The 21,675-nt window shown below is 48.5% G+C and overlaps 1 protein-coding gene across 1 annotated transcript; it reads left to right on the top strand.

The window, feature by feature from the left end:
* The first annotated feature begins 1,901 nt into the window (after positions 1 to 1,901).
* RPP25L (ribonuclease P/MRP subunit p25 like) lies at positions 1,902 to 5,581 on the top strand. Its single transcript, XM_035100872.3, has 2 exons — positions 1,902 to 1,959; positions 4,226 to 5,581. The coding sequence occupies exon 2, from the start codon at positions 4,254 to 4,256 to the stop codon at positions 4,809 to 4,811; it is 558 nt and encodes a 185-aa protein (XP_034956763.1). The 5' UTR covers positions 1,902 to 1,959; positions 4,226 to 4,253; the 3' UTR covers positions 4,812 to 5,581.
* Positions 5,582 to 21,675: the final 16,094 nt, after the last annotated feature.

The following is a 21,675-nucleotide window of genomic DNA, read 5'->3' as shown; positions in this document are numbered from 1 at the left end:
TTTCAAGGAAAAAAGCACTGATTTAAACATGCAGACTTCAATGGTAGGGGTGCAGAACATTACACCCCAAGAGTGCCTCTCCTTGCCCCTCTCACAGCACTTAGGCGTGGGAACGAAAGCTTTTTGCATTGCCCTTTCCCTGATTCTCCATTGTTTCTCTATGGCTCTGTAGTTGGTGAGCCAGGCCAGGCTGGTTTGCATAAGCTAACTCAGGAATTGCTTGTCTGGCACAGTTCTGCAGCTCGTCTCTTCCCGCCGTATCCCAAATATTACCGTTGGCTAATTTCTCCTGTTCACAAACAGACCCTAGATCAGGGGTAGGCAACCAAAGGCCTGGGGGCCGGATGCGGCCCAATCGCCTTCTCAATCCGGCCTGGGGACGGTCTGAGAATCAGTGCGTTTTTACATGAGTAGAATGTGTCCTTGTATTTAAAATGCATCTCTGGGTTATTTGTGGGGCATAAGAATTTGTTCATTTTTCTCCCCAAAATATAGTCCGGCCCACCACATGGTCTGAGGGACGGTGGACTGGCCCACGGCTGAAAAAGGTTGCTGACCCCTGCCCTAGATCTATGACCCCATCTTGAAACCATCCAAGCTGGCGGTCATCACCACTGCCTCATGTGGGAGTGAGTTCCGCAGGTTACCAAGGCGCTGCACGAAGGAGGACTTCCTTTTCTGTGTCCCGAATCTTCCAGCATTCAGCTTCATGGGAAGCTCATGTGTTCTATTGATATGAGGAGGAAAAACCTACCTCTCTCCATGCAATGCATGGTTTTAGCATGTCCCTTCTACCATGTCCCTTGTTCTTTAAGCTAAAAAGCCCTAAATCCATTCCCTTGATTTTTCTGAACCATTTCTAACTCTGCAGCACCATCCTTTGGGAGGCGAGGTGACCAGAAACTACGTAGATGCACAGTATCCCAAAAGCACTTTGCACCGCAGATTTCTATATGGGCAATTTAATTTCCAGCCCCTCTCCCCACCAAGAAGACCTGGAAGGCGGGGCTACCCTAACCAGTGCCAGATTTACCAGTACTTAGAAGCTAAACAAGCTCTAGCTTAGGGCCCCACTCTCTTGCCCCCCCCCAAAAAAAATTTAAAGAAGGAAAAAAAACCCTTGATGTTCATTTCCAAAATATAAGATAAAAACAAATAAAATAAAACCTACATACAGCAACAGGGTTTTGTGTTGTGTAGGCTCCTATTTGTTATGTGCAAATGGCTTTAGATAGCTATTACATAAATTACCACATAGCATCTACTCAACACAAAAAAGTGACAATTTTTTGTTGAGAAAGGACAGCTGGACCTATAAAGGGCCCCATTACCGTCAGTAGCTTGGGGCCTCATCAAACCTAAATCCGGCCCTGACCCAAACCCTGGAGACCCCTTCTCTCCCTCTCCTCTTATTTCGTATTTTCTTGCTAATCGGAGATTTCTTTGGTGCATGCCCTTATCTTTTTCGTTTTTCTACATCATGCACATTTGCAAAAGGAGAAAAAAAAGAGAAAAAGGAGTGGCAGAAAAAACTCTGAAATGAAGAATTTTCATTTTGGAAAAAAATCGACTCGCTAAGAGCCTTTCTCCTCCGCCCACGGAAAACCCCCCAAAACCCCCGAGGGGGGGATCTCATTCGCAAGGACCCCGCGCTTCTTCCGCGGCTGGCATCTCCCGTGCGCCACCTCTCGCAGCGCCCCCTGCAGGCTGCCAGCTCGCCCTGCGCGACACCCCCGTCTACGGCAGGGGGAGGGCCCCGCCGCGCCCTCGGCCAATCGCTCGTCTGGGGAGGCGGGGCTTCCCTTCGCTGTTTGTCTCTCTCTCTTTCGCCCCGCCTCCTTCCGGCTCGCCGCGCGTGCGCAGTGCGAGAGAGTGCCCCCTTCTCGTCGCTTCCGCTCCCTGAGAGGCGAAGAGAGCGAGCGAGAGAAGCGGCCGGTCCGTCTGTCCGTCCTCTGGCAGGTATATCCCTTTTGTCTCTGCCGGTCATGCCGGAGAGGAGGGCGTGGAACGAGGAGGCCGGCGGGGGCGGCGCGGCTCCTTCCCTCCGAGCAGACGAGGGAGCCTCTGGGCTCGTGCAGAGAGCCGCCTCCCCGGCAGGAAAACACTGCGCATGCTCAGGGGCGCCTTCGGCCTGCTTTGCCTAAAAGAGCTGCGGTACCTCGGGGTGGGGGGTGGGGGTGTATTCTGTGTGTGCGCATATATACATGTATTTTGTGTGTGTGTGTGTGTGTGTGTGTGTGTACACACACACACACACACACACACACACATATTGTATGTGTGTATGTATATGTGTATATGTATGTATGACAAACTTAGTTGGTCTCTAAGGTGCTACTGGAAGATTTTATTTTTATTTTTTTATTTTGTTTCAACTGCACCAGACCAACACTGCTACCTATCTGTAACTAGAATTATGTATAAAAAATCCTTCCAGCAGCACTTTAAAGACCAACTAAGTTTTTATTTTGGTATGAGTTTTCGTGTGCATGCGCACTTCTTCAGATACACTGAAATAGACGTCCCCAGACGCTTAAATGTCCATAGTTCTAGTTAGTTGGTCTTTAAGGTGCTGCTGGAAGGAATCTTCTTATTTTGCTTCGACTACGTCAGACCAACACGGCTACCTACCTGTCACTAGAACTATGTGTGTGTGTATATATATATATAATGTGTGTGTATATGTGTATATGTATGTATGTATGTATGTGTGTATATATATAATGTGTGTGTATACATATATATATATATATATATATATATATATGCATGCAGTCTTTTGTATATAGATAGATGTGTACTTCTTTGTGTACTTGTACTGCATCATTTGTCTCCCTCTCCTCCCTGTGTGCATGCGCACAACCACCCTGCGAGGTAGGACAGGGCCAAGGCAGGCCGCGTTTACCCCAGCAAATCATTTGTCAAAATTACAAATACCTAAATACAGATGGTTGTTCACCCTCGCTAGATTCGACGTGCTGCCATCTGCCTGATTGCAAGGCAGATTCGAGGGTAAACCATGTGCGGAACGAGTCTGCCCCTGCGGCTTGATGGAGGTGGAAATGGTATCTCATGCCTTGTTACGCTGCCATTTTTATGGGGATATACGCTCGCTATTTATTACCCCTGCTATGCAAAAATCTCCAAATGAATCTGAACTTCAGTGTCTAAAATCCCTGGTAGAGGACAAAGGATCCTGAGATCACGTTAAGGGTAGCCAAAATCTGTGTGGTTGCCATAAAACTTAGGGATCAAGCTGTGCTATCATAATGATTAAGGCCTTAAATGATAATTTTAGGTTATATGTTAGTGACTAATATCTGTATTGTCCCTGTTATACCTAATTGCAATTTCAAAGGTATCCCTATCGTCTTTTATGACTTCCTTGATATTGTATGTGGGCTGGAACTGGTCTGTGACCGAAATAATAAATTTGTATTCGAGGCAGGCCGCATGCAAATGTCTTCCAAGGTCACAACTGAGTAGGAGGATCCGGGCCCTGGTATCCCTTCCCCCCAGGTGCTAGTCCAGAGCACTCAGCTGAGCACTGAAAAGACCCCAAACCACCCATCCCCTTTGAACCGCAGGCTCACCTCAGCCATCCTGGCAGCACAGTATTGGGGATCCCCCAAGACACCTGGATGGTACAGAGTTGGAGGAGGCTGCCCTGTCGGATCCCCAGCCTTAAACATGTCTGCATCTGCCTCCATCCTTTTTGTGGTCTCCCTCCCTCCTCTCTCGTTGTAATCTGCTGAGAGGCAGAGGCCTGACTCGTGACCCTCTGAAATGCATAAACCGTCCATGGTTGGGTAACATGGCATTCGGTCCAGAGTTGGCATTTGGGGCAAATCTTTTTTCTGACACCAGCTCAAACGTTGTGGGTCTCTGCTTTTTGACTCCACGGTCCGCGGCAGCAATGCTTCATCCAAAGATCTCGGGGTGGTTCACAGCATAAAAATACAAGATAAAAAAACAAAATACATTTAGCGAGAAAAAAGAAAGAAACAACCAATGACCCCCTCTTGGTTTTCTATTTAGAGTTTAGCTCCCCTCACTTTCCTCCCCTTTTGGTCACTGTTAGGTGGTGGAAGGGCGGAGTGCATGAAACCCTGATCAGTGAAACAATTGCTTTGTTAGATATTCATAGTATTTTATTTTCCTAGCCTTAATTGAGTCCCTGGATTTATTTGTGACTCTTGTGTCTTTCCCTTTCCCCGCTCCCTAGCTCAACCCAAGTGCCGCAAGTGGGGATCATGGAGAACTATCAGAAGTCCAAGACTGTGGAGAAGCCGTCGCCTCTCCCCTTCACCAACTTGCCCTCCGATATAATTGAAATGAAAGTGAAGGACGGCAGCAAAATCCGGAACCTGATGGGCTACGCCATTGGCAAGATGGAGTCGGAGGCCGTGCGGCAGGTCCTCTTCAGTGGCGCCGGCAAGGCCATCAGCAAGACCATCACCTGCGTGGAGATCATGAAGAGAAGGCTTCAAAGCCTCCACCAGATCACAAAAGTGTTCTTTAGGCAAACAGAGGAGATCTGGGAGCCCATTGTGCCAGAGGCCGGCCTTGATTCTTTGACTGTGAAGCGGAATGTTCCTGCCATTTGTGTCTTGCTGAGCAAAGATCCGCTGGACACTCAAGAGCCAGGCTACCAGGCTCCCGGGTCTTTTGACGCCTTCTGGTTAGAAACACTGAAATCATCGGAGTCCCAGGGCCAGGCCAAGAGGAAGCAGGGGGGAGGCAGAGGGGCCGCTCAGGCTCGGAAGCTTCCCCGCTCTGGTAGACGGGAGGACTCTTACAAAAAGCCCTGAGTGAGCCCAGCTTCAGAACGGCAGCAAGTGTGCCCCGAGACAAGGAAAGCCAGCTGGTTATTAGAATAAAGTGGGAGGCGTTAGAAACACTGGCAGAAAGAAGCTGCATCTGGAGGAGAGGAAAGGAGAATTCTGTCTGAATTCAGAAGTCACCTGGCATTGGGCAGACTGAGCACGTTTGAATAGGGGACAAACAGGAAATGCCTCACTTGGTTGTGCCCGGCATGTTCAGGATCTGGGTGCTTGAAATGGCAATGTGCATAATCTTTCTTGGTGGGAAGGATAATGGAAACAGGGAGGAAGTCTTAGATGTTTCCTTCGCTGGTGCCCTGCTGCCTCCCATTACCTGTCTCTTCTCCTGACGCTGCAAGAGCCTAGCCCTTTGCCATCTAACCCACTTCTGTTCATATGAACAAGATCAGCAGATTACCACGACCCCGGGATATCTATCACATTGTCATCAGAAAACATTGCGGGTTTCCTTGTGGCCTGAGGGCCTCCATACTTTTAAATTTTCTCGCTTTAAGGTCCTGAGCATTCAAAAGAAGGGATTCAGCGCAAAGGCGAGAGGCGAGTGCCTCATGCGTGGTTGTGCCAAGGGACTTCCTGATGTATCTGTACACGAAAAAGTAGCATCTCATCAGGTGTTTGTAACTTAAGAGTTATGGGTTGGACGCAATACAATTTTGTTCAGCAAGTTTAATTTTTGTCTCCGAAGCAATTTTGCCAGTAAAAGATACCAGGCCATTAAAATGTTCACTGCTCGTCCACTTCCCTGGCGTTGTTCTGTCATCTCTGAACACATCAACCCCCAACTCCCATTCCATCTAAGGTGCTGGACTGCTTCCTCTCTCATGTGGTCTTCATACACCTTGTTCAGTTCTTTTCTGGGCCTGTAAGGGGCTGATACTCCAAGGACCTCCCTTGGGGTGAGGGGTGGAGATTGGGGACTTCATTCTTCTGTCCTCCTGACTTCAAAAGTGCTAAAAGGGGCTGACAATTAAGCCACTAAAGGTAATAATTCAAATTTATCGCTATCTCCGGACTTGACAGCTGATTATTCATTCAGGAGGGCTGTCAAAAGACTGAATTGAGATTACCAGCCCTTAGTTAGATGAGGATTCTTGATTTACCTTTGCCAGGAGAAAGTCCCATCTTATCTTGAATAAGGCAAGATAAAAGGAATTAAGAATTGAACGTTGCCTGTGGGAGAGCAAGAAGTATTGGTCCCAAACACCCTGTGAGCTTGTTTCTTGGAGAACAAGTGGTGTTTGCCTGATAGCGACTTTGGGAGTCCTTGAGGTCATCAGCCTTGTGATGTTGCAGCCGCTGCCTGAACTGAGTTGCCCCTGAGAATAGCTGGGTGCTGTTCCTTTAGCAGGGCCCATCATTGCTGTCACCCTCGCTTCATTCTGTCCTCTGCCTCTTTGAAACGCTTTCTTCCAGACTGTGACTGTGTCTAAATGTTGCCGCCTGCCTGTCAGGTCTGTTTCCTAAATTCATCTTTCCCTTTGAAGCGGCTTTCCTTAATCTTTTATGCTGTTTGCTGCGTGTAATTTGAGGTGGGATGTGTCTGCCAGTTCCCTTAAAATATTCACAAAGTCCCCTTCAAGCCCAAGGAAACCTTGCCTTTGATACCGAAGGCTGACGTTGCATTGTATATGGGGCAATGATATGGGCTGGGTGGTCAGCCTAGATTCCCTCTAGAAACCAAAGCAGAGGAAGGCAGAATGTTGCTCATGGTCCCCTAGTCAGTTTCTGCAGGAATAATAATAATAATAATAATTTTTATTTATACCCCGCCCTCCTCAGTGAGAACTGGGCTCAATGAAGAGATGATGAATTCCTTCCGCTTGCATGAGCTGCTGGGATCAAGGGCTATTAATCCTCTCTGCCTGCCTGGAATGTGCCTTGTTCCTGCTGTTTGCTTTCCCACCTAGAAGTCCCTATCCAAGTCAGGAGGGGCAAAGCAACTGAGCTGCATTTTCCAAGGCAGCCTCTGAACTCTCCTTCTGGGTCATTCTGGCTGCTCCTAGACTGTTGGTTGCCCGCTGACAGCAATGCAGCCTGGAGAAGGAGTCTGTGCCTCTGACGTTTTACCTAGATGTCATTCCTGTGCCATGAAAGACTTCCTCTTGGCTGTTCAGGAGCAGAACTGAAGCAGGCACTGAGACCCAATACAAGATCTGCCCCCAATAAGATGCATCACCCCAGAAGCTGCTGAGGACCCAGCAACCAAGCCAGCTCTCAGGTGCCTCAAGGACAACTTTTCCTCATTGGCGTGAGAGAAACCACCGTTTTGTCATAATGGCCAAGAGGTTAAGCCACCCATCAGGCACTCCCTGGCTTGAAAATCACCTTTGCTGTGGACTTCATAATTGGGCCCGAGGTCAGAGTTATTATTCCAGAGAAGGGAAGCTGAGAGTCTTGCATATCGTAGATGGTTTTAACCAGGCTTCCTCAACCTCAGCCCTCCAGATGTTTTGAGACTACAATTCCCAGCATCCCTGACCACTGGTCCTGCTAGCTAGGGATCATGGGAGTTGTAGGCCAAAAATATCTGGAGGACCGAGGTTGAGGAAGCCTGGTTTTGACCCTTAATGGCTTTGACCCTTGACCTCTTTGAACATTACTGGTTATTGGAATGTAACATGTTCTGGATGGGTTTCGCCCTCAGTCGCTTTCCTTCAAGCTACCACAGCATGGAATGCACAAATATTGAGCTTTAAAAGAGGCTTAAGCACTGGGGCAGTGGATGGGTCCACTAAAAATAACTTTAAAAGATCCATAGCTGTAGGAAGATTTGCCAGGAAAATTGAGGTTTACCTGAAGCTCCTTGCTGTGCTGAAATGCCCCACCAGGGGGTGCCTGGCACTCTACATGCAGAAATGGCTGCAAGCCTTGATTAATTTCTGCTCCAGTTCCCTTGCAAACTGTCACGGCTGATCTATGGGTTTAATAAAGCAGTCTTTTGACAGCATCTAAGTAAGCCTTGTCCTTTGGCCTGGGGCAGAGGAAGAAAATCTGTGGACAGTATTTTCCTGCAGAGTCAAAGGTCCTGCCAGAAATCAGCATTCCTCAACCTCAGGTTTGAACAGCCTGAATGTGCAGAGATGTCAGCTGGGCTGTGGAGCAAGGGAGGTGGTGTCTGCTATCGGACAAGCAGCCCCTAAAGTGTACCAGTTTAGGAGGCAGTTTGGGGGTCAGGGGAGTAGCGTTGAGACTGGCAGGGCCCAGAGGAAGTGGGCAAAGGCACCTGGTGGTTCAGGTGGCAGAGCTTGGCTATGCCTGGTAGTTTAGGGGGGCGAGGTGGAGATTGATATATTCAAGACAAAACAAATAGCTCTCAGGCCAAGCTGAAAAATGGCCTGTCTCCCTTACTTCTGGACCTGGTTCTTTCCCCTGGAGCTTCCACAAAGGAGTCCTCAAATGAGCCCGGAGACTGAACCACTCTGTTTTCATCCACAGCACCAATGGCCAGGATTGGATCTAGCTGAAAAGTGCTGAGATGGGTTAAATAATTTTAATTAACCTGTGGTGACCCACTTCTTTACCCAGGAGGCAGGGATTGCCCCCAACCTGGATCTCTTTACAAGAGGATCAGACAAATTCAAACAGAAGAGGGCTATACTCTGTCTCCACAGTCGGAGGCAGCAATACTTCCCAATTGCTGTAAAACTCAAGCAGAGAGAGGGCTCCTGTACTCTAATCCTACTTGCGGGTTTCTCTCTGGTTGGCCCCTGTGAGAACAGGATGCTGGACTAGATGGGCCATTGGCCTGATCCAGCAGGCTCCCCTTATGAAAGGCCCAGGTAGGAGAGGAATGGAGAACCTGTGCCCCCAACTATTTATGGACTCGGACTCCTGTCAGGTCAGAGGGCCATAAGTTTCCTACCTCTAAAGTAGTCTCTTTAACGCAGCCAGCCGAAGAGGGAGAGGTGGAAGAAATTGTGCACGGGGTGCGGTTTGCCCACAAGGATCCAGAAAGCTTTGCAAACTTGGTGGACTCAGAAATGCTGACCAAAAGTTAGAAAAGATCAGGATTAGGCTTTGGAACAGAGGTTGCAGCTTGCTGCCCTTTTGAGGATGTGGAATTAACAACGTCCACCAGCTGCAGCTACAATGGACAAAGATTATGGGATTGTTTTAAGAGTACCTGGTAGCAGTTCCTCTTCCAGATGATGCCAGCAGATTTCAGGCATTTGCAAAAATTTTGCAGCATATATATGCATACCATAAGATTGTCGTATTCTTGATTGCTTTTCTTCCTGCAAATGCTGAGGCGTCTCCCCAAAGGAAACCAGATTACTTCTCTTTAATCTCTTGCGTACAAGTCTGCCCTGTAATCCTTTTATAGGGAGGAATTAATCCATTATTCATTTGTTTGTTTTGTCTGATTGGGATTTGTAAATCTGCTTTGCAATTCACACCGAGTTCCTAAAGTGGGGAGCAGCATTCAGAACTGAACTCGTATATCTCCTGTTTTCCCTACACAATCATGGACCTGATATAAACCCAAGCAGATTCCATCGCACGTTGGCGGTTAAAAGTCTGATTAATGGGATGGCTCAGCAGCCGCTCTAGGAGGTGACCTCTCTCAAGAAGGGATGAGTTCCACAAACTCAACAGAACATGCTCTATTAACTTTCAAGGACGGTCCAAAAAGGAAATCCCTGGAGCAGCAACTGGTTTCTGGTTTTCGGTTATCAGTATGGTGCAGCGGGGTGTGTCTTGGGGACATATCGGAATGGAGGTGGAAACCTTTAACAGTAAGGAGTAGATGCTTCAGATTGCACAGAACATATTTGTTCCTTTTGTTTATTTAAAAACATATTCTGCGTAATACCTTAAAATCTTGATTGGCAAGATGAAATGTTCTGCAGGCTATTTCCCACCTTTTCTCACTTCACAGAGGAAGCAGCAGAATACAAGGGGTTAATAGTGAGCTGGAACCCACAACAGCACCCCCCAACTTGGTGCCCCTGCTGTTGTAGGCAAAGCAACACCAGGCAAGGTCAGGCTTGCTTCGCAATGTCTAGTTACATTCAGGCCCTGTTCTCTGAGCTCTCCAGTGCTGATTTGCACCTCTCCACCTTCGGGTCCCGTGCCAGGGTCTCTCGTACTGCTCTCTTAAAAAGAGAGATGGAAGAATGGAAGAAATTCCGAGAGTATGTTAAAGAGAATTATAAAAGTTTAAAGACTCTGGCGGGCATGTGTTAGAACCTACAAAGTTGATGTTTCTAAGTTATTCTTTTTCGGTTAATCTTTTAAGCTGTCACGGTTGTGTTATGTCTCTCTAAAATGCGCGAACTAAAGGGAACTATACCTTATACCAAAGGGAGGAGGGAAGTTTGAATCTGTTAGAAACTGATAAAGATACAATGCTGGAGTTATCAAGTTGTTGTAAAAAGTTTAATGGAAAAATCAATAAAAACTTACTTAAAAAACAATAATTAAAAAAAAGAGAGAGAGAGATGGAACGTGGAATCCAGATGGCAGGGAGAGCGTTGCATCTGTCAAAGTCACTAATAGAAAGCAACAGAGCCTGGTGAAATCGCATTAGCTGCTTGCTGCATCTTATTAAACAGCCTGGGAGGAGAGCTCTAGGAGCCTTATTCTGGAGTGTGTGTGTGTGAGAGAGAGAGATTCTCAAATGTTAACTAGAGCCTGTAAGTTGAAGATTCCTCTATCCATTTCATATCCATATGCAAACATCAGCCTTCGCCTCTGCAGCTGCTGGTTGTGGCTCCATCCTTTTTGTGTTTTGCTCTTCCCTGCATTATTCTGAGCCGTGACCTTCCTTCACACGGTGCATATTTAAGCTGTGGAACTCCCTCCCACAGGAGGCAGCAATGGCCACCAACATCGATGGCTTTAAAAAACGACCAAATTCATGGAAGAGAGGGTGGTCGATCGCTGACAGTTGGAGGCAGCAATGTTTCTCAATACCAGTCGCTGGAAACTGCAGGAGGGGAGAGGGCTCTGCTCTTGCGCTCGGATCCAGCGTGCATCTGGTCAGCCACTGTGAGAACAGGATGCTGGAGTGGATGGGCCATGAGCCTGATCCAGAAGGGATCTTCTTAACGTTCTTGCACAGTAATTTCACTATTTCATTGCAAGGAAACACAGTTGTCTAAGGCTTCGCAGGATGTGCATTCATCTGTGTGCGCAGTAAAAGAAAGCTGCATGCACTTGCCACACATGGCAATTTACTGGCTTGCCAGCTTTTCCTAGTGAGTATGTAGGAAATTTACTGTATCCCATTTGAAAAAGCCTTCAAGTTCCAGACTCTCTTGGCTGGGATGTGGTGCCCGGGGCTGGTGAGAGTTGTACTCAGAAACACTTGGAGAGTGGCAGGTTGGGGCAGGCTGTATGGGCAGCCTTTTCAAGTTCCCACCCACATTTAACAGCTTTATTAATCTAACTCCATGTCCCGCCCCATTTTCAAAGGCCACTTGGATGAATAAAGATGAAAGCGTGGCGTGCTGTTTCATGATAATAATCTCCCCGCTCTGTTCTCAAAATCTTTTAAAGGGAGATCAAGGCCTCTCAGAATGCTCCTACTGAACAATTATGAGTGTTCTTTGCTTCCTTGATGTTCACTTGAGCTCAAAATGCAAAAAAATAAATAAAACCTGCTGGAATTTTGCTGCAATGGGAAGGCCCTGAAGGGAAGGAGCCTGGAGACTGGACAGGCAAACAGCTCACAAAAGGACCACCATTCGAAGGCAGGGGAGGAGAGCTGTCCTTGCATGTAGTGTTGCAGAACACAGGAACTGGTTTTATGGGATTGTCAGGCTGGACAGCTGGAATATGTTGTCTTTTTATGTGTGTGTTGTTTTTACTAGAACCCCAAGATCTACCAGAGAGATCCAGCAGCAAAAGCCCTACAGTTAGAACTGAAGGCCAGGGCACCTCAGAGCACACTTTTAGGCTGGGCATTTATTTTCCGTACCAGAACTGAACTGAGTTTGCATTTCTGCCACACAAACATCTTAATACGGTTCATTTCATTTCAGCCGCCCGATTCACTTGGGGAAATTGCTTTGCTCTTGCCATTGTTAAAACCATTTTGAGGTCAGAAATCCTACAGCAGATCAGCCATAGAACTCCCCACTGGATCCTGATTCAACTTCTGCAACCCCCCAGGGTTAAAACAGCTTCCTACACAATATGGTACAATTAGTGTGTGGTAATGCAATTTAATACACACCAGTTTTTATTAGTACAATTTAGTACATGGCGCAAAAGAAAAAAGGAATGAGGAGGGAAGAGGAAAGCAAGCCCTGGAGCAGCAGCCACTTTCTTTAGCTTCTGAAGCAGGGCAGCGTTTAAGGACAAGGAAACAACAGAATCGTGGAGATGGAAGGAACCTCACCAGATTCAGCTTGCCGCTGATGCAGAAAATCCATGGCTACAGCATCTCTGCGGAATTCGAAACAAAATAGACAAATATGCAAATGCCCAATTTTGCAGCTGGCATAACGGAGTCGGCTGGAGGCAGGTTAGTCGCAAGCACGAAGAACCCGGCATTGTTTCAGAACTGCCATGTTCCCAGAGCCCTGCCAACTCAAAATAATAATAATAATAATAATTATTTATTATTTATACCCCGCCCATCTGGCTGGCTTTCCCCAGCCACTCTGGGCAGCTTCCAACAGAACACTAAAATACAATCTCTCATTAAAAGTCAATCTCTCTTTGCCAATGCTGTCCAAATTAGTGACAGTCCACTGAACAGAAATGCCGCCAGCCCTCTCCACCATGCAGTTTTGGTTCCACCCAGAAGATGGCAGAAGCGACACAATGTCCAGTATTATAGATAGCTTTGCAAAGTTCTCCCCTCCTAGGTTCCACAACAATCCACAAAGGGGTCAGCAGGAGAAATCATCAGCGGTGGGGGACCCCTCTGGCTCTGAGAGCCAATGGTCAGGCACAATCTGCATTCTAATGGACACAGGTAGAGTGGTACCTCAGTTTAAGTACACAATTGGTTCCGGAAGTCTGTACTTAACCTGAAGCGAACTTTCCTATTGAATTGCAACTCATTAGCAAGCTTAAAACCATGGAGCCACCTGGAATGAACAGAGACATAGGATTCTTATCTCATTATACATGATCAAGCTTTCCTTAGTACCTCAGCCCTTGCTCCCCCCCTCCACAAGACCAATTGCAGTCATTAACAGTCGTTAACAGCCATCAACAGGTTTACCACTCCTATCAGCCCATCACCCATTCCCATCACCCCCACCCCCCACCCTCTGAATATACATAAGGGTCTGGCGACTTCTGTTCCAGTGTATCTGATGAAGTGTGCATGCACACGAAAGCTCATACCAAAATAAAAACTTAGTTGGTCTTTAAGGTGCTACTGAAGGAATTTTTTTATTTTGTTTCCCATTGAAAGTAATGGAAAGTGGATTAATCTGTTCCAGACGGGTCCACAGAGTACTTAAACGGAAAATACTCAAACCGAAGCGTAATTAAACCGAGGTATGACTGTATTCGGTGCTTTTTCCCCTGGGGAATGCATACCCCTAAACATTTTGTGAATCTTAAGTTTGGCCCCACTGAGGGTCAGTATTTCAATATGAGTAGGAAAATGAGAGTACTGTACCCCTAAACATTTTTTTAAGAAAAACAGCAGATATGATTGGCCTGTTCTGATGTAGCAGCTGGGTTTTTCAAATGTTGCATTCCGACTAAACATTAGAAATAACTTTCTGAGGGTAGGAGCTGTTCAATAGTGGAAGCTGCTGGTCTCTCCTTCATTGCAGGTTTTTAAGCAGAGGTTGGATGGCCATCTGCCGGGGATTCTTTAGCTGTGATACCTGCATTGCCGGGGGCTGGACTAGATGTCCCCTGGGGGTCCCCTCCAACTCTATGATTCTACAAATTAGCTAATGCAGGACAGAGTGTAGAAGTCAAAGCTATTAAAGATGAATGTTCATTCTGGCCAACAGAAGAATCGAAACAATGTGGGGATCGAAATTGCAAACACATGCGGGAAATACGAAAAAGCCACATGATTTAAGCCTTGCTGGCTGCAGAGTCTTCCGCTCTGGCCAATACATTGCCATTGTTCTGCCATTTCCACCGATGGCTTTTTCTTGGGGTTCTAAATCAAGACTCTCAGCCAGAGTCTCCTGTTGCGGTGATAAATGGGTTATTTTATCTCACGCTGGTTTTATATATGGATGTAACTGGATATTTTAAATAAAAATAAAAAAATTCCTTCAGTAGCACCTTAAAGACCAACTAAGTTTATATTTTGGTATGAGCTTTCGTGTGCATGCACACTTCTTCAGATACACAGAGTGTGCATGCACACGAAAGCTCATACCAAAATATAAACTTAGTTGGTCTTTAAGGTGCTACTGAAGGAATTTTTTTATTTTGCTTCGACTCAGACCAACACGGCTACCTACCTGTAACTGGATATTTTAAGGTTTCATTGTTATATGGTTTTCTTTGCTGGCAAACCCCTTTCGAGGGGCAGCCTTGCCGAAAAAGCACCACAGAAGGCTTTGAAATAATAATAATAAAAATCTTAAAAGCAATGCACGTTTCTCTGAAGATGGCAGTCAGCACACTGTGACGGTTCTGTCTCTGGTTCCTCTGTGCGTTCCCGTCCGTGGGATCAAACCAGCCTCTCCTGTTGTTTATGTTTTTTATCCATTTCTTGGTACTGCTGTTTCAATTAAAATGGCTGCTTCCCATATTATTGGCCCCATCAATCACATGGGCAAATTTGTCGTTTATCCTAAATTAGAAAGAAAAAAGCAAGCTCCTGGCATCTCTTGAAGGCAGCGACCTGGGCAGGCGGCTCCTCTGAAGAACTCCTTCCCCACCTCCTCTTCCTCTTCCTTTCTCTGGATGCTGAAGCACACACAGGGCTGTCCTTAGACAACCTCTGCTCCTTCCTCTGCGGATTCCTTTGGCCTAACTTTCCTTGTGCCCCCACCCAGTCTGAGTCCTGCACAGATGATGCCAGCCTCCCTCGCCCAACCAGGCAGTCCACAGGAAAGAAGGCAAGAAGCACCAGAAGCCATAAAAACAGCCACATCTTAAGACCATAAGAAGAGCCCATCAATAATAATAATAATAATAATAATAATAATAATAATAATAATATTTATACCACGCCCATCTGGCCGGGTTCCCCCAGCCACTCTGGGCGGCTTCCAACAAAATATTAAAATACAGAAAATCCATCAAACATTAAAAGCTTCCCTAAACAGGGATGCCTTAAGATGCCTTCTAAAGGTCTGGTAATTGTTATTCTCTTTGACATCTGGTGGGAGGCCGTTCCACAGGGCAGGCGTCACTACTGAGAAGGCCCTCTGCCTTCTCAGTAACTTGCCTGTAACTTGGCTTCTCGTAGAAGGCCCTCGGTGCTGGACCTCAGTGTCCAGGCAGAAGGATGGAGGTGGAGACGCTCCTTCAGGTATACTGGACTTGAGGCCGTTTAGGACTTTAAAGGTCAGCATTCAACACTTCGAATTGTGCTCGGAAACGTACTGGGAGCCAATGTAGGTTTTTCAGGACCGGTGTTATGTGGTCTCGGCGGCCGCTCCCAATCACCAGTCTAGCTGCCGCATCCTGGATTATATCTATTATCATTCACTTATTTTTACTGCGTTTAAATCGCAGAACTGCTCCCAGTTCTGTGGAACTCCCTTCCACTTGAGGTCAGAGCAGGCCCCCTCCATGTTGAACTGGGAGGGAGGGCCTTCTTGGTAGTGGCTCCCTCCCTGTGGAACACCTCCCTTCATATGTTAAGGAGATAAAGAACTACTGTACACAACTTTTAAAAGACATCTGAAGGCAGCCCTTTGCAGGGATGTTTTTAATGTTTGACGGTTTTTATTATGTTTTTATACCTGCTGGAAGCTGCCCAGAGGGGAGGGGGAAACTCAGCCAGATGGGTAGGGTATAAATATTATCATTATTATATATTATTGTTGTTTAGTCGTTTAGTCATGTCCGACTCTTCGTGACCCCATGGACCATAGCACGCCAGGCACTCCTGTCTTCCAGTAATAATTATATATTACTGGGGACTTCTTCATCCCAGCAGGAATTTTAACAGGCAGTTCGATTATGCAGCTTTAACTGATTCCCCACCCCCACCCCACCCCCTTTGCATCCTTCTTGACTGCTTATACGCGATTGTACTGAAATGGCATCCAAATCCTTTATATCAAATAAAATAAAGAAAAGCTCCCCCTGCCCCCCCTCCCAAACACCTACAGCCTTCTCATTTTGATCCTACTGTAGAGAGAAGAATTCACTTGTTGGAACAACCATATTACTTATAAATTCACATATTGTATTATGTCACAGTTTCAAGCATCCCTCCCCCTTTCCCCCTTTCCTTCACTTTATTTTTCGATTAAAAAAACAAAGAAGCCACTCTGCACATGCTTCTCCTCCAGACGTCGCCGCGAAAAGCGAAACCGAGCCGCCGCCGCGCGAACCTTCCCGCGGTTCGCCTCCGCTCCGCGATCCCGTCCCGCCGCCGCCGCCGCCGCGCGGTCTCCGCCTCCCCGCGCCCAGCCTGGGCCGGCAGCTGGTGCTCACGTGCGGCGAGGCCGAGGGGGCGCGGCCTGGGCGGGCCAATGGGCTCCCCGCCAGCGAGAGCGCAGCCAATGGCGGGGCGGGGGCGGAGCGTCCTGCAGCCCTCCCGGCCCGCGGAGGAGAGCGCGAGTCAGGCGGGGGCCGGTCCAGCGGCGGAGGCGACGGCGGGAGTCCACGGACGGACGGACGGAGGGAAGGAAGGAAGGCCGGCCAGGCAACCAGCCCCGCCAACAGCGTCGCATCTGCGGGGACTACTCTCTGCCCGGTGAGTGCCTGGGGATGAATGGAAGTGACGAGAGAGCCTCTGAGCGCGAGCAGAGCGCCCGCCGAGCCGCCCTTGGCACGGAAAGCGCGCCCGGAGAGGGAGGAAGCGGGCCGGGGCGCCGGGGGTTCTAAGTCGGGGAAGACGGGATCGCCCCCATCCGAGGGACTGGGGCTGGAGGTGGCAGGTCGGGGATCCGCCTTTGCCCCCGTCTGCTTTTGCCGTCGCGGGTAGACTGCCCCTGGACCTGGAGGTTGCGCTTCTGCCCGCAGCCAGGACCGCGCCTCGAAGTGCGTCCCCACGGCACTTTGGACGCGCGTCATTGCCCCTCGTGGAGCGCCGCTTCCCAGGCGCCCCGGACCAACGGGCGCGCCCAGAATTCTTCGGGGCGGGAAGGTGCTGCCAAGGTGTGAACGCAGCTCCTTATGGATCCCACCCCCACGAAGCTCCCCTGCTTCTCCCACTAAACGGCCCTCCATCCGTGATGTAGTTTTTGGCTGAGGCCACTTTGAGCTGTGGGGGTGCGGGTGCGGGTGCAAAGCTCTGCCCCTCCAGGCCTGGCCCTTTTGACTTTGCTCCTGAAAGGGAGGGGCGCTGGCAGCCGGCCCTCCCCAGATCCTTACCTGCCAATTTTCACCTGGCTCTGCACAGGTGAATTCTGAACTTCTTCTGGGCTGAGGGGGGGGGGCCTCCAGGAATGTAGGAATCCCCCTAGGAATCCCAAGTTACAAAAAGTGCCCAGCCGCTCCATCAGCTCACCCGGCCGTGGTCCCAGGAGGAAGAGGTCTGTCCAAGGGCTCGATTCTTTGGGAGCAAATGCACTACAAAACCTGGAGATGCTAGGGATTGGGCTGGGCACCTGTGGTGGCCAAAGAAAATATTGGGCACTGCCAATGAGCTATGATGGCGCCCGACCCCTTCCAAAGAGAGGGGAAATAGCAGGGGAAATTGCAGGGTATGTCAAATAGCCTTGCACTGTGTGGGGTGGGGGCAATATGTGTCAAGTTAAAGAGCCAATGCAGACACTTGGAATTGACGAACAGAGAAGTGCTGGTCCTTGTTTTGTGTGTGAAAGGTCCAGAGTTGTTTCTGGCACATCCCATTACCAGGGGTCAGCAAACTTATTCAGCAGGGGGCCGGTCCACTGTCCCTGAGACCTTGTAGGAGGCTGGACTATATGGTTTTTGGGGGGGGGGGGAATGAATGAATTCCTATGCCCCACAAATAACCCAGAGATGCATTTTAAACAAAAGCACATATTCTACTCATGTAAAAACAAGCTGATTCCCGGACCATCCGTGGGCCGGATTGAGAAGGCGATTGGACCAGATCCGGCCCCCAGGCCTTAGTTTGCCTACCCATGCATTAAACCTATTCAAAATCTATGGTCAATAATCTCTTCATTAGGCCAGCCGAACTGTAGAAATTTGTTTTTTCTTTCTTTCTTTTCATGGGAAAAGCTGGCTTCCTTTGCATTTCCCTACATTGGACTGAACTTTTGGGAAGCAGGTGTCCTTCAGAAGATACCCAGTTTCCCCAGCATGGTAGCCTACTCTCCAGATGTTTCGGACCACAACTTCCATCAGCCCAAGCAGGTGTGGGATTTGTAGTACCTTAGCATCGGGGAGCCAAAAGGTCCCCCACACCTGCAGAAGGTTGAATCATGGAAGTCTGGGTTTGTGTCACACAGGTATGAGGCCCCCATTCAATCTCCTGCTGGAAGTCCTGCAAAGTTGGAGAAGTTTGGGATAGTTGGGTCAACAGATTTAATTTTCTATAAGGCAGTCATATCTGTAAAAAAACAGGCATTGTTGTGATCGACCTCAGAAAGCCGTTGTGAGGGCAAAACACCATCCAAATTTCCAAGGCATTTTGCAGTACGAAGTTTTGCAACAGCAGTGAGAAACCTCTCTCGGAAATTGCTGAGGGAATGGTTGGCTGGGGCTCCGGGATTGCGAATACCGAGAATAATTCTGGGTGTTGTTCAAGGCAGGTCCTTGCCCCGTATTCCTCAGCCATGAGTAACCAGAGCCAAGCCTAGTGTACAAAAAGGGGCTAGACCTTCTAAATACAAGCAAAATAAAGCGCTAAATTATATATGTGTGCATCTCTAGGGTGATGCAAATAACCCTCATTTGCATAGGGTTCCCCCCCCCCCGGAATTATCCAGTTCAGAATTTCCTGGGAAACCCGTCTCTGGTCTCGGCACCTGCTGAGGAACAGACTAATGTTGGGGAGCATGTTGCAGCTCTGCTTTTGAACACAGGGCACTCTGGGAGTTGCCTGCCTGGTTAAGGCAGTGCCTGCCGGCATCGTTGCTGCACTCTTGTGCAGAAGGACTTCAGCCAGGCCCTTTTCCTTACTATCGTTCAGCACACCCAACGGCTCCAGGGGATTTTCCAGCCTTGCATTGTTTCAGGCGCCAAAACAGCACCCCTGAGCAGGCATCTCCACCCACAGCCGTGCAAGGAAGACCCAAACAACTGCTAGTTCAGGAGACATTTTCCCATTCAACTTCCACATGCGCTGGCTTCAAGAAACGATTTTCACGCTTCAGTTTCAAAGCCTAACAAGCTGCAGCTGTTTTTTCCTGGGATTGTCTTTCTGAAGGTTGGGGACGAAGACTAGGGAGGGTCTTCTTGGTCCTACTAATTCTTGTTTCTGGATTGAGGCTGAGATGTTCTGGTGTCCGAGACCAAACGGTGAGTTTTGCTCCAGAGCTGGACTTCGGAAACAGCTTTCCCTAGTCCTGAGGTCTGTTCCCTTGGGCCACAGGAACTGCTTGTACCCTTTGGACAGCAACAATTATTTCTTGCGGTAAAGCACGCACAGCAGAGCCTCACTTGCTGCCCCTGGCTCCAGGGGGATTATGGGATGGAGGCGAGAAGACTGCTGATCTTGGCCAGCCTGTTCCTCCAACCTTGCCTGCTCTGTTGCGAGCACCCGGCTGGGCTCAGATAATGAAATCCAGAAACTGCCCAAATCTTGCCTGAAAACTTTCTAACTGGTGCAGGGCCTCTGGCTTCAGGGAGCTGGTGGCGGGTGTGTTTGTCAGGCTCAGTTTGGGTCTGGAATGAGAGTTTTATTTTAACGGAGAGGGAGGAATGTTTTCCAGAGTGACGGAATCGTTTCTCCAGGCCCAGCTTCCCCTGCTCTGCTTTGCAAACTTGGCCTACCTCCTCCTGTTGGAGGAGACAGAAGGATGAAGGCCATAGAAATGTAAGGGAAACCCTGGCGATGGATCAGGCCAAAGGCCTATCTAGCCCAGCAGTTTGTTTTCCATGGGGCCCAACGAGCTGCTTCCAGGGAGCCAGAAGCCAGACTTGAGAGGGGCCCTACTCTAGAATCATAGAATCATAGAAACATAGAGTTGGAAGAGACCACAAGGGCCATCTAGTCCAACCCCCTGCCAAGCAGGAAACACCATCAAAGCATTCTTGACATATGCCTGTCAAGCCTCTGCTTAAAGACCTCCAAAGAAGGAGACTCCACCACACTCCTTGGCAGCAAATTCCACTGTCGAACAGCTCTTACTGTCAGGAAGTTCTTCCTAATGTTTAGGTGGAATCTTCTTTCTTGTAGTTTGAATCCATTGCTCCGTGTCCGCTTCTCTGGAGCAGCAGAAAACAATCTTTCTCCCTCCTCCATGTGACATCCTTTCATATATTTGAACATGGCTATCATATCACCCCTTCTCTTCTCCAGGCTAAACATACCCAGCTCCCTAAGCCGTTCCTCATAAGGCATCGTTTCCAGGCCTTTGACCATTTTGGTTGCCCTCTTCTGGACACGTTCCAGTTTGTTAGTATCCTTCTTGAACTGTGGTGCCCAGAACTGGACACAGTATTCCAGGTGAGGTCTGACCAGAGCAGAATACAGTGGTACTATTACTTCCCTAGATCTAGATGCTATACTCCGATTGATGCAGCCCAGAATTGCATTGGCTTTTTTAGCTGCTGCATCACACTGTTGACTCTAATGCACAAGTCCCCCAGAAACTGCTATTTCAGAGGCACACAGCCACTGTGGCTGGGCGTATTGCTCAGCCCTCATGGCTAGTAGCCACTGGAAGCTTCTTCCTACTCCTCTTCCGTAAGTTTGTCTAATCTCCCTTTGCAGCCCTCCAAGTTGGCAGAAATTATTATTTCTTGTATATATTAGGAGGGAGAAAAATGTTTCTCTTTTCCCTTTCCCCCACTGTGCATAATTTTGTGCCCCTCCATCATTTTCTCCCTTAGTTCCCTCTTTCCTAAGCTAAAACGCTCTCAGCTTTGTCACCTTCCCTTGTGAGAGTTGTGACACCTGTGTTTGTCCGGGGGTTGGGCTGGATGACCCTTGGGGGCCCTTCCAACTCTACAGTGCTACGATTCCATGTCCCAGCCCCCTGGTCACCCAGCTTCTGCTTTTCTGCTCCCTTTGCCATCCCTTTTGAAAGTGCCCTCCAAGGCAGCGTTTCTCAACCGCTGTTCCGCGGCACACTAGTGTGCCGCGAGACGCTGGCTGGTGTGCCGCGACGTGCGGCGACGAGAAGGGCGATTTGCATTGTCACATGCCTGGCGGCCGCCAATACACAACACTGACCCGCCGGAAAGCAATATTTCTCCTCCTCTTTCCCAAAGCTCAGTGCAAACGAGCCTGGCGGCCGCCAATATACAGCTCTGACCCGCCGGACGGCTTGTGAAGCCTTATTACAGGAGATTGCAACCAACACAGCAATTGGCAAGTGTTTCTTACAGTCATAATTATAGTCAATATAGGGCGGCACAGAGTTAAATTTTTTAACTTTTTTAATGGTGGTGTGCCTCGTGATTTTTTTCACGGAACAAGTGTGCCATGGCCCAAAAAAGGTTGAGAAACACTGCTCCAAGGCCACTGCGGAGTTGTTTGGTCTGAAACTGTCTCTTCTGGAGGTTTCTAAGCTGCCCCTTTTCAAGAGAGGCAGGCAAACTGCTCTTAAGGCAGCGTCTTCCTAGGTTGGGAGGAGGATGCGAGAGGGAGGCCCAGTGATTGCCATTTGGGCTG

This window comes from Zootoca vivipara, chromosome 10, assembly GCF_965207765.1.
Source record: "Zootoca vivipara chromosome 10, rZooViv2.hap1.1, whole genome shotgun sequence".
Classification (NCBI taxonomy): Eukaryota; Metazoa; Chordata; class Lepidosauria; order Squamata; family Lacertidae; genus Zootoca; species Zootoca vivipara.
The sequence above is the reverse complement of the archived record's forward strand: the minus strand, read 5'-3'. Positions and strand labels throughout refer to the sequence as shown.

Excerpts from the sequence above, each read along its gene's own strand:
- RPP25L (XM_035100872.3), top strand. The coding sequence starts at position 4,254 with ATGGAGAACTATCAGAAGTCCAAGACTGTGGAGAAGCCGTCGCCTCTC.